We start from the raw sequence: 10,854 nt of genomic DNA, 5'->3' as shown, positions 1-10,854 counted from the left end.
ATCTATCTATCTATCTATCTATCTATCTATCTATAATATACTGACCTCTTCATTCTAGGTGTTCTTTGGTGTTTTGATAGCAGCCATGAATTTGGGACAGGCCTCCTCCTGTCTGGAGGCATTTGCTGCAGGCCGTGGAGCTGCTACCCTCATATTTGAGACTATTGAGAGGGTGAGAGTGCTTGATGTTATCATTTTGCAATATTTAAATTCTTACAAGGTGTATTTTTTTGATAGGAAACCATTGCCTCTTGTTGACAAATTTTATTTTGTAATTGTGCCACTGTCAGGAGCCCGAGATTGATTGTCTATCCGAGGCTGGATATAAGCTTGACAGGGTCAAAGGAGATATTGAGTTTCATAATGTGACCTTCTACTACCCCTCCAGACCTGACGTCAAGGTACTTGCATGCTTCTACACTTGTAACCATATATAACAGAGTATAATTGAATTTCTGGAAACAATTTGATTCCTGGATTTTTTTCAGTGTTAGTTTTGCCATGGTGTAATGTGATCTCTACTCAGATCCTGGACCAGCTCAGTGTTGCAGTGAAGTCCGGGGAGACCACAGCCTTTGTCGGTCCGAGTGGAGCCGGGAAGAGTACTGCTATTCAGCTCATCCAGCGCTTCTATGACCCTAAAGAGGGCATGGTGGGTTCGACAGCTCAGACACATGTTCTCATGTGTCAATCATGTAACATACTGTGATTCCTCAATCGGTGGGACCTTTTGTCAACTCCTGAGATTGAAGATCTCTTCGACACACTGTAGCTGCCGACTCCCTACTTTTAAGATTAATTCTTTGTTCTAGTGAATTCAAAAATAACCATCCCCGAGGGTGATAGAAGTACATGATAATCTGTTTCATTATTCAACCAGTGGTCCTAACAGGCTCATTTTTCACTTTAACAGGAATATGAGGTCTTTGCACACCTAAATTGCTTATTCCTTTTGGCTTCTAAGGAAGGAAATAAGCTCATACAGCAAAATGAACGATGTGCACAAGACTAACAAACTTACCGTTTGAAATTAGCATTATTGTAAAAAAAAAACAAATATTATAGCCTCAAAGTACTTTAATAGCATAATCCATAAATTTGAGCAAAACCAGCTCTCGGTGCCCTCCTACCTCAGGTGACCCTGGACGGTCATGACATCAGAGGGTTGAACATCCAATGGTTGCGCTCGCTGATTGGCATTGTGGAGCAGGAGCCTGTGCTGTTTGCCACCACCATTGCTGAAAATTTGCGCTATGGTCGACCCAACGTCTCCATGGAAGAAATCGTCAGTGCTGCGAAGGAGGCCAACGCCTACAACTTCATCATGGACCTGCCACAGGTAAAGTGGCACACAGGATTTAAAAGCGCTCATGTACAAATTCAAAGGCTTAACAACCTCTAGGCCTGAAAACTTTCCTTGTGATTTTTAAATCGGACAGCAATTCGACACCTTGGTGGGGGAGGGTGGAGGTCAGATGAGCGGCGGTCAGAAGCAGCGTATTGCCATTGCTCGAGCGCTGGTCAGGAAACCTCGTATCCTGCTGCTGGACATGGCAACCTCTGCCCTTGACAACGAGAGTGAGGCTATAGTTCAAGAAGCTTTGGATAACGTAAGTGGGACTGGTCTATTTGCTGAATTAGTTTCTGTTATCTCAGATTTGGATCATTTATGGTTTCATTCCCAAGATGATGAAAATCCCTTGTGAAGACAATATTTTACAGTAATTTCAGTTTCTTTCCTTTTTGTTCTAAATGAGAGTGGAGGATTACTTTATTCTGACATAAGACACAACATGAAAACTATACTTCTTAGAGTTTGTTCCAAAAATATTCAAAATGTCCAAATGACCTAAGAGTACTGAATGCAAGTAAGTAGGCCTGTCGACTGTTAGAACATGTGTAAAGATAAAATATCACTTTTGAAAATTTGAACAATGATACCTATAGATAAGGGAAAGCACATTATCAAAAATAAAAATAAACAAATCCACTTCACAGCCAAAAATCAAACTCGGGGTCTAAAGTGAGAGAGAGAGAGAGAGAGATGTTTACATATTTAAGGTCTCACTCCTGTTTATTCAAAATCTGATATCCCCCCAAAAAAGAAAAAGAAATCAAGATTATTGAGCTACCAAGAGTGTTTTTCTCAGTTCCCAGTAATGATGTACAGACAGACATTTGATTTTTGTCACAGGTACGCAAGGGTCGCACAACCATCTCTATCGCTCACCGGCTGTCCACCATAAAAAACGCCGATGTGATTGTTGGCTTTGAGCATGGCCGAGCTGTTGAGAAGGGAAAACACAATGAGCTGCTGGAGAGGAAGGGCGTCTACTTCACTCTGGTCACCCTACAGAGCCAAGGAGACAAGGCTCTGAATGAGAAGGCTCGGCAAAGTAGGTCCAGCTTTGGGGGATAATGTCTCGAAAAGTTATTTATCCAAAACATAAAAAACTATGAGGATCTCCTGACTGATCATCACCTTTTGTTGCATGTCTTATATTAGTGGCTAACGATGACGAAGAGCATGAGAGGCTAAACCTATCCAGAGCAGGCAGCTACAGGGCCAGTTTGAGGTAATGCACATTCCCAATTGCCCTGCACTTCAATACTTGCTCCTTTGCTTACTTGTGTGTGTATAATGTATAATATCTATTTCCATGGTCGTGACTGTGCATCTAAATAGGATTATTACAGTAGTCATTTTGTGGTTGAAATTGAGGTGTGTCACGGCAGAAACTGGCACCTTCATTTACATAATTACCCTCTTACATTTACTTCGACATTTGGAGCATTTAGCTGACACTGTCATCGAGACTGGAGCAACAGCAGAAGAGGCTTGCGTTCTTCCATCACCACCATTACAAGCACCCAGTAATCAGTGCAAGAAGAACAACAGCAACAATTTACTCCTGTGTCCCTTGAATATTCATGTGCAGTGATGGACATAGTCCTCTTGTCATGAATAATCTGGTGCTCCTGTTTTATGGCAATTTATTGTATTAATCCTTGTTTTGTGTTGTTTTATGCCCCATACTTGTCCCTCTACAACTAAAAATTAAGAAGAAGATAACAGCAGCTCTTTTGTTTTTGCTTTTGCAGAGCCTCTATCCGCCAGCGGTCCCGATCTCAGCTGTCCAATCTGATCCCAGAATCTTTTGTTCCCATCGCTATAGAGCGTGGCCCCAGAGACACTGTGTCACAGGCAGACAAATCCAAGGTGTGTGTGCTGGAGTGTTTGCATCCAATTTTATACATGGGTGGTCAACAACTATTTTAATTTCTTACTGTGAAATGTTCTTGGCATTTGTTTTTTCTACATCAATCCTTAGATAGTATACACAGTTTATAACTGCGTATTCCACCTAAATGTCTGTTGCTCCGCCTTTTCTGTTGTATAGTATTTGTTTTGCTGTATAGTATTTGTTTTTCTGTTGTATAGTATTTGTTTTGCTGTTGTATAGTTTTGGTTTTGTTTTGCTGTATAGTATTTGTTTGCTGTTGTATAGTATTTGTTTTTCTGTTGTATAGTATTTGTTTTTCTGTTGTTTAGTATTTGTTTGCTGTTGTATAGTATTTGTTTTTCTGTTGTTTAGTATTTGTTTTGCTGTTGTATAGTATTTGTTTTGCTGTTCTTAATTTATGAATTCCCTGTGCGGCGTCCTTGAGTGTCATGAAAGGCGTCTTTAAATAAAATGTATTATTATTATTACAGTTTACATCTTGGACTGCATGCTAATGTGCAGTCTTGTGTGTGAATGCTCAGAATGCCATCCCAGAGGAGGAAATTGTGGAGCCTGCTCCAGTTGGAAGGATCCTGAAGTACAACATACCTGAGTGGCCCTACATGCTTTTTGGATCCTTCGGTGCGGCCGTAAATGGAGGGGTCAACCCCGTCTACTCTCTGCTGTTCAGTCAAATCCTGGCGGTGAGGTTTACGGTGTAGTCAGACTTTCTGAAACACACAAATCAAGCTATAATTTTAGTGTGGGAGTGTGGCTCCCAGTTGGTAATAAAAGAGACACAGAGACAGCAATGGAAGATTCAACCTGGGGTCAGTAAAATCTGTGTAAATGAGTTGTAAAACCAATCATGTCAGTTTCCTAAATATATATAGATTCTATATTTGCATAATCTACATTGGTAAATACTGTACGACGGTCCATATTAACATGTTTTGGCATTTGAACATGTGTCTGTGTTTGTGTGTGCAGACATTCTCAGTAACAGATCCTGTGGCTCAGAGGAAGGAGATTGATAGTATCTGCCTGTTCTTTGTCGTGGTCGGCGTGATCTCTTTCTTCACACAGATGCTGCAGGTAGAGTAGTAGTCTGCTTCAGCAAGACTGATTGCTTTAGAGCTTCTCTAGTGCCTTCACCCCCCTGTGTGTGCGCTCAAGGTTGGGGGAAAGTCACAAGAGATTTCCTTTATTTTGTCAAATTAATACCTTCTTTGGATGAAAAAGATTTCCCCACATCCTGCAGCGTTCCAGTTCTGTGATTGGTCCTGGACACCCCTGGGGTAGAGGGATGCAAAGACACAATGTTTCCCAGATTAGTTATGTATATTACATTATGTTGAAGATCACTGGAATGGTATTTTGGATTAAATGAAAAAAACACTCCTAGTGCGTGTGTTTTCAGGGATATGCTTTCTCCAAGTCTGGAGAGCTGCTGACACGCAGGTTACGGCGGCTCGGCTTCCACGCCATGCTGGGCCAAGAGATTGGCTGGTTTGATGATCATAGGAACAGTCCCGGAGCTCTGACAACACGTCTGGCGACTGATGCCTCACAAGTTCAAGGAGTGAGTTCCAGCTTCAGCGTAAAAAGATAGTGATTTTGAAAAGCAATTCAGTCCCATATTCAGGGATAAAATCTAGTATCAGAGAATGTGACTTCACAGATTATTTTTGCTTGGTATCCAAACTTGTTAAACTCTGCTCGGGTGATCTAGTTCAAATCCATGATAAGAATCTACACATTGAATAGTAAAAGGATCCTTTTTTTTTCTTCTTCTAAGGCCACGGGGTCACAGATCGGCATGATCGTCAACTCTCTGACCAACATCGGCGTGGCCGTGCTCATGTCCTTCTACTTCAGCTGGAAGCTCACGCTGCTCATCCTGTGCTTCCTGCCGTTCATCGCTCTGTCCGGTGGCTTCCAGGCTAAGATGCTAACGGGGTTCGCCAAGCAGGACAAGGAGGCGATGGAGGTCGCAGGAAGGGTCAGACAATGCTTTTTTGTGCTGTACAACTTCACAAAAATCTATTTTATTCTTTGTGGATTTTATAAGCATCCAGTTCGAAAATACCACAGTATTCTGATATTAAGGGACCCGCCAAACGCATCATCTCAATAATCCCGCTAAACCTTCAGGTGGAAGGGAACATCAGCCGACGTACTGACAGCAGATAAGAGACCGTTTAACAACAGTATCTATTTTAGGCTCTAGGTTTCAGTTTTTTCTCATCACTGCACTGTCAGGCTCAACACCAACTGGGGCCACCCAGGCTCAAAAGGCTGTCATGGTACAGACAACACATAGTGGATAAAACTTCAGGACAAAGAATACAGTGAGACCCAGAAAGCTCACAACCAAAGAAAAAGGCAATTTACTGTGAACACTATCTCAGTTATCCCAGTGTAGTAAACCCCACCCATCCCGATTAAGTGGCTAAGATGAAAGTTGAATCATCCCTATGGGGGGGGAAATGGGCTTACTGCAGCAGCATAAAATGGGATATAGAAGAGAACAGATGCAAATGCTTTGTCTAAATCGTATTCTCCCTCACACATTAAAAACAAATAAGAATTAGAAACAACTTCTAGTCAACCATCTGCCTGGTTTTCACCATGCCATTTAATCTGGTATTGGAATGTTAACCTGATTCTTTTATGTGCAGATTTCCGGCGAGGCACTGAACAACATCCGCACCATCGCAGGCCTGGGGAAAGAGAAGATTTTTGTGGACATGTACGAGGCCCAGCTAGACGGTCCATACCAAGCGGCGCTGAAGAAATCAAAAGTGTACGGAGCCTGCTATGGTTTCGCCCAGTGCGTTATCTTCTTGACCAACTCCGCCTCCTACAGGTTTGGAGGTTACTTGGTGCGGCAGGAGGGGCTCCACTTCAGCCTGGTGTTCAGGTGAGAGGAGAAGACTATCAAGTCTGGTGCCATTCTGTGTGTTACTTCTGTTTACCATTCCAGGCTACACTGCGTTCTGTCTTGTTTCATATATTTTTTGAACACGGCGGACCCTGCCACTACCAACGAAAACTAATGTGTAGAGAGTTAATTCACAGCTATTGCTAAAAACAAAAAAATAAAAGGTATCTACAACTGATGGTGATTTCACAAATTAATTAAGAATTGTAACTTTTAAAAAAAATGTATTTTTCCAAGGAGAAAGGACCCAACCCAGTGGATGTGTGATACAAAGATTGATTGCTACATTACACTGGTTTCTCTGGCAGGGTCATTTCAGCCATCGTCACCAGTGGCACCGCTCTTGGCAAAGCCTCCTCTTACACACCAGACTACGCAAAGGCCAAGATTTCAGCTGCACGTTTCTTCCAGCTGCTGGACCGTGTTCCTCAGATCAGCGTCTACAGCGATACAGGAGACAAATGGGTATGAGGGCATATGTTGTGCTTCGTGTATTCTGCCACATTGCATGCTGAGAGTATAAAAAATGAAGGCTGCCTGCTCCTTCCAGGATAGATTCAAAGAAAAGAATCCAGATGAAAAGTGTAATTTATTATTCTTTTATTGCTTTTGCTTGTTCATTTTACACCCATCATGAAAGAGTGGTGTAGAGGTGTAGATAGAGGAAGGAGAGAAAAAAAAGAAAGTTTTCACATATTGTACATCCAAATGGAAAAAAATAAGAATTACCTGAAAATACAAGTACACACAGAGCCCTTTGAAATGTGAGGCATTTTGAATAAAAAAACAACAACTCATAATTGAATGAACTGAAAGTCTAAAAAAGTAGAATGAAAGTAGAATTTCCTTTTGTAGACTGGAGGTGGCACCCTGACACACCGAGACACATGCACTAAAGTTTCTTCCCTTGTGTTTTCAGGATAACTTCCAAGGCAACATTGAGTTCATTGACTGTAAGTTCACCTACCCCACCAGGCCAGACATCCAGGTCCTGAATGGGCTGAACGTGTCGGTGAAGCCCGGCCAGACGCTGGCCTTTGTGGGCAGCAGCGGCTGCGGGAAGAGCACCAGCGTTCAGCTGCTGGAGAGGTTTTATGATCCTGACCAAGGCCGAGTGGTGAGGTTAACCAACAAACAAAACACCGCACATGTGCACTGAATGTAATGTGTTTTATGAATACTTTCATAGTAGATTTGGAAATAGTACAATTTTAAGGTACTTTTTCTTTCCATTTTATACCACTTAATGCTCCCACTTTTTACGCCACTACATTTTTTCAACAGCTTATAATAACTACTTACTTTTCAAATATAACAACCCAATTGTAATAAAACAAATGTTCTACCTGTGTCCACAAACAACAACAGTAAAATATTAAATACATCATTATGTACTGCATAATGATATATGTGAAAGCACCTGGAAAGTCTAGAAGAGCTGCACAATTAAATCATTTAATCTCCATTTAAGTTAGTCGGAGCGCTAGACCAGAAGTAGCCTGCAGGCCGGCGGAGGGCTCTACTGCGCCTGCTCTATGGACCCAACAGTGGGGAAGCCGTGCTGATCATCCGGGTATTTTACACGCAGAAGCTCAACTTTTTTTGGCGTCAAATAGGCGACGGTTTGCAGTAAACCTGCTCAGGAAGAAACTGGTGAATGCTTTGCATATTTCAACAAGGATACATGCTAATGAGAGGTCTGAAACACCGTGTTACAGCATGTGCTTACCTTTATCAAAATGTCATGTATCATCTGCGTTCAACCTACTCTCTCATGAGGCTCAGCTAAACGTGTCAACATGAGAGTAAAATGTGTCAAAGTCAAAGAATAATAATATAATTATTATAGTAATTATACAATAATTGCTGAACATTCAGTGATTGAAATATTTCTGACTCTCATACCACTTCAATTCATGCATCAGTCAAGACATTTATGCAGACTTTGTGTGCCAGTAAGAGATTCCTGCCAAGATTCAAATGGCCATAATTGAGTTTAAAGTGGTTTGGAAACACTCAGTCCCAATTCTCTGACATTTTAAAAAGGATCGTATCACCTCTGCAAAGTTAGGAGAGAAATCACAGTAGAGATGTTGGAATGATAGCTCATTAATGATCATATTCTGCTTATTATATTGCTTTCTCCTAATGGTAAAGTCAATTGCTTCATGTAGCTGATTGATGGCCATGACTCGACTCGTGTCAGCGTGCCCTTCCTGCGCTCCAAGATTGGCATCGTGTCCCAGGAGCCCATCTTGTTTGACTGCAGCATCGAGGAGAACATCAAGTACGGCGACAACTCGCGTGAAATCAGCATGAATGAGGTCATCTCCGCCGCTAAGAAAGCCCAACTTCACGACTTCGTCATGTCACTTCCTGAGGTACTGTGGATGTTTTGTGTGGAATGTTTGTGATGAGTTTGGTGAGCACTCAAAAGCATAGGCACAGCAGGTTTGTATATATATATATATATATATATATATATATATATATATACATATACATATATATATATATATACACACACAGTATCAGCTTCAAGACAAATAAGATGTGAATGTCCAAATAGGGATATGACTCACCATGATATTCCATACTTCCTTCAGAAATACAACACGAACGTCGGGGCCCAGGGTTCTCAGTTGTCTCGCGGTCAGAAGCAGCGCATCGCCATCGCCAGAGCGATCATACGGGACCCCAAGATCCTGCTCCTGGACGAGGCCACCTCTGCCCTGGACACTGAGAGCGAGAAGGTAGGCTTCATTGACCCTAACTTTAAACAGCAGCGTTATCGTGTGTTTAATCCACACACACTTCATTTTACAGTACAGTGCGGCTGCTTGATATTCTTTGGGCATAGAGAGCAAGGAGGGCAGACACTAAATTATTGTTATCATTAACATCATTATCATTCATCATCTCTATTATCCCCAGCAGCTCACAGTTCATACAGCCCTCCAGTAGAGCCTCTTTAAGATGTAAGCTTTTCCAGCTCAAATAGCTGGACCACGCTGAGGAACAAAAAGGCCTCTGCAGCACACGGATGCACTGGCACATTCTAATGATAGTAATCACAATTGTGCAATTGTTATAATTGTGAGGCTTGCTTGTCTGCTGTGCGGTAGAACTAATGATGGCTCCTTCCTGTGTGTGCTAGTCTGTGAACACTGCTTAATGTTTTTGGTTGCCATGACAGACCGTGCAAGAGGCTCTGGACAAAGCCAGAGAGGGACGGACGTGCATCGTTATCGCCCATCGCCTGTCTACCATTCAGAACTCGGACATTATCGCCGTCATGTCCAGGGGCTTTGTGATCGAGAAAGGGCCGCACGACCAGCTCATGGCCCTGAAGGGCGCTTACTACAAGCTGGTTACCACGGGAGCACCAATCAGCTAACTGCTCAGGCAAACAGTAGCCGATTAGCAAGGCAGCAGAGAGAAACAAATGCAAGGAGCAGCGTTGATGCCGTAAATCGAGCTAAAGACCAGGACTGGAAGTATGCTAAAGAAGGTAAAGAAAGAAAGATACACCTGTTCATTCTTTCAGTATTTATTTTTGGGTTTGGATCCTGTTATAAAGAGAGTGGTTTTGAGAATCTCACACCCAATTCTGGGGTATTTTATAGGCAGGATATTTTTGGTGACGTTGGGCAAAAAACTCCATAATAACTTCCCAGGATATTGTAAATCAAGTGGTCTGAGAGAAAACTCTAGAGTTTTGGACCTCCTCTTGGCTCAGTTTTCAGGCTTTAGAAAATCTAGCCCGTGATGTGAGACTTTGGCCAATGACAGGTCATTTCAGAGACAGAGAGTGTTCCTATGGGAAGTGGATCCCACAGTCCAAGGTCTACCGCGCCAAACCAGTCCTTTGGTTGGTGGCAATGGGCCTATGAGCTGCTCTACAACCAACACCAAATCTAAAGACTTGAAGAAGTTGAATTTCATGCAATGCTGGATTTGACTAAATAATATTTATGTTATTCATGTCCAAAGAAATTCAAAACAATATGTCATGTGTCTTATGTACAGTAGAGTATGTGCCTCTGAATAATTCATTGTAATTGCTTGGTCAGATGTACTCGTTCTCCAAGCTCCTGAATGTGTTTCTTTTACCACATCATCTGATTGTAACTTTAATGTTGTATGCATGGTTCTATTTTTTATGCTTTATGTGGGAATTGAATAAAACAATGAAAGTGTCTTAGCTTGACTGAGCCATGTATAGTATTTGTGTGAATGAAGAATGGCCTCATTAATCAAGCATGTTACACTCTGATAAACTGGCTTGCAGTTTTAACAAGCACCTGGCCACTGCTGGCAGCTGCTAAAGATACGCCACACACGTGGGCACTCGACTGCTTACAGTTACTGCAGGGGTGAGTATTGGGACATATCCAATGTTTGAAACACAGATTGCTAGTCTAACGAAATCTGTGTATTTCACATTCCTTTTAGTAAAGTTGATGAAGAAACATTTAACAAATGTGGAGAATTGATATCCCTAATGTACATGAAAGCAAGATCAGGTAACATCAGTAATGTTTACAACCTACCCGTTTGAAGCCATGTCAGTTGAATGTGTCCCTTAAATAAATATCTTCTAACACACACAGGTGTTTTCAGTCAAGCTAATTAGACCTGTGCTCAGGCTGGAGGTGGGTGGAGCGAGAGGCCAGAGGTCTCTAA

At 42.0% G+C, this 10,854-nt stretch overlaps 1 protein-coding gene across 2 annotated transcripts in view; it reads left to right on the top strand.

The window, feature by feature from the left end:
- The window catches only part of abcb11b (ATP-binding cassette, sub-family B (MDR/TAP), member 11b), a 30,081-nt gene extending 19,703 nt beyond the window's left edge, over window positions 1-10,378 (top strand). For both annotated transcript variants that reach the window (XM_032506112.1, XM_032506111.1), the window contains exons 12-29: window positions 59-172; window positions 291-401; window positions 527-652; window positions 1,136-1,339; window positions 1,440-1,610; window positions 2,195-2,396; window positions 2,507-2,576; window positions 3,103-3,220; window positions 3,767-3,928; window positions 4,215-4,319; window positions 4,645-4,806; window positions 5,023-5,226; window positions 5,906-6,147; window positions 6,477-6,633; window positions 7,088-7,285; window positions 8,343-8,549; window positions 8,775-8,921; window positions 9,365-10,378. In XM_032506112.1, the coding sequence (XP_032362003.1) occupies window positions 59-172; window positions 291-401; window positions 527-652; window positions 1,136-1,339; window positions 1,440-1,610; window positions 2,195-2,396; window positions 2,507-2,576; window positions 3,103-3,220; window positions 3,767-3,928; window positions 4,215-4,319; window positions 4,645-4,806; window positions 5,023-5,226; window positions 5,906-6,147; window positions 6,477-6,633; window positions 7,088-7,285; window positions 8,343-8,549; window positions 8,775-8,921; window positions 9,365-9,565 (2,901 nt within the window). In that variant the 3' untranslated portion in view covers window positions 9,566-10,378. The remainder of the gene's footprint in view (window positions 1-58; window positions 173-290; window positions 402-526; window positions 653-1,135; window positions 1,340-1,439; window positions 1,611-2,194; window positions 2,397-2,506; window positions 2,577-3,102; window positions 3,221-3,766; window positions 3,929-4,214; window positions 4,320-4,644; window positions 4,807-5,022; window positions 5,227-5,905; window positions 6,148-6,476; window positions 6,634-7,087; window positions 7,286-8,342; window positions 8,550-8,774; window positions 8,922-9,364) is intronic.
- The last annotated feature ends 476 nt before the right edge of the window (window positions 10,379-10,854 follow it).

The sequence above is a fragment of the Etheostoma spectabile genome, chromosome 24 (genome assembly GCF_008692095.1).
Source record: "Etheostoma spectabile isolate EspeVRDwgs_2016 chromosome 24, UIUC_Espe_1.0, whole genome shotgun sequence".
In the NCBI taxonomy this organism is placed as follows: Eukaryota; Metazoa; Chordata; class Actinopteri; order Perciformes; family Percidae; genus Etheostoma; species Etheostoma spectabile.
The sequence above is the reverse complement of the archived record's forward strand: the minus strand, read 5'-3'. Positions and strand labels throughout refer to the sequence as shown.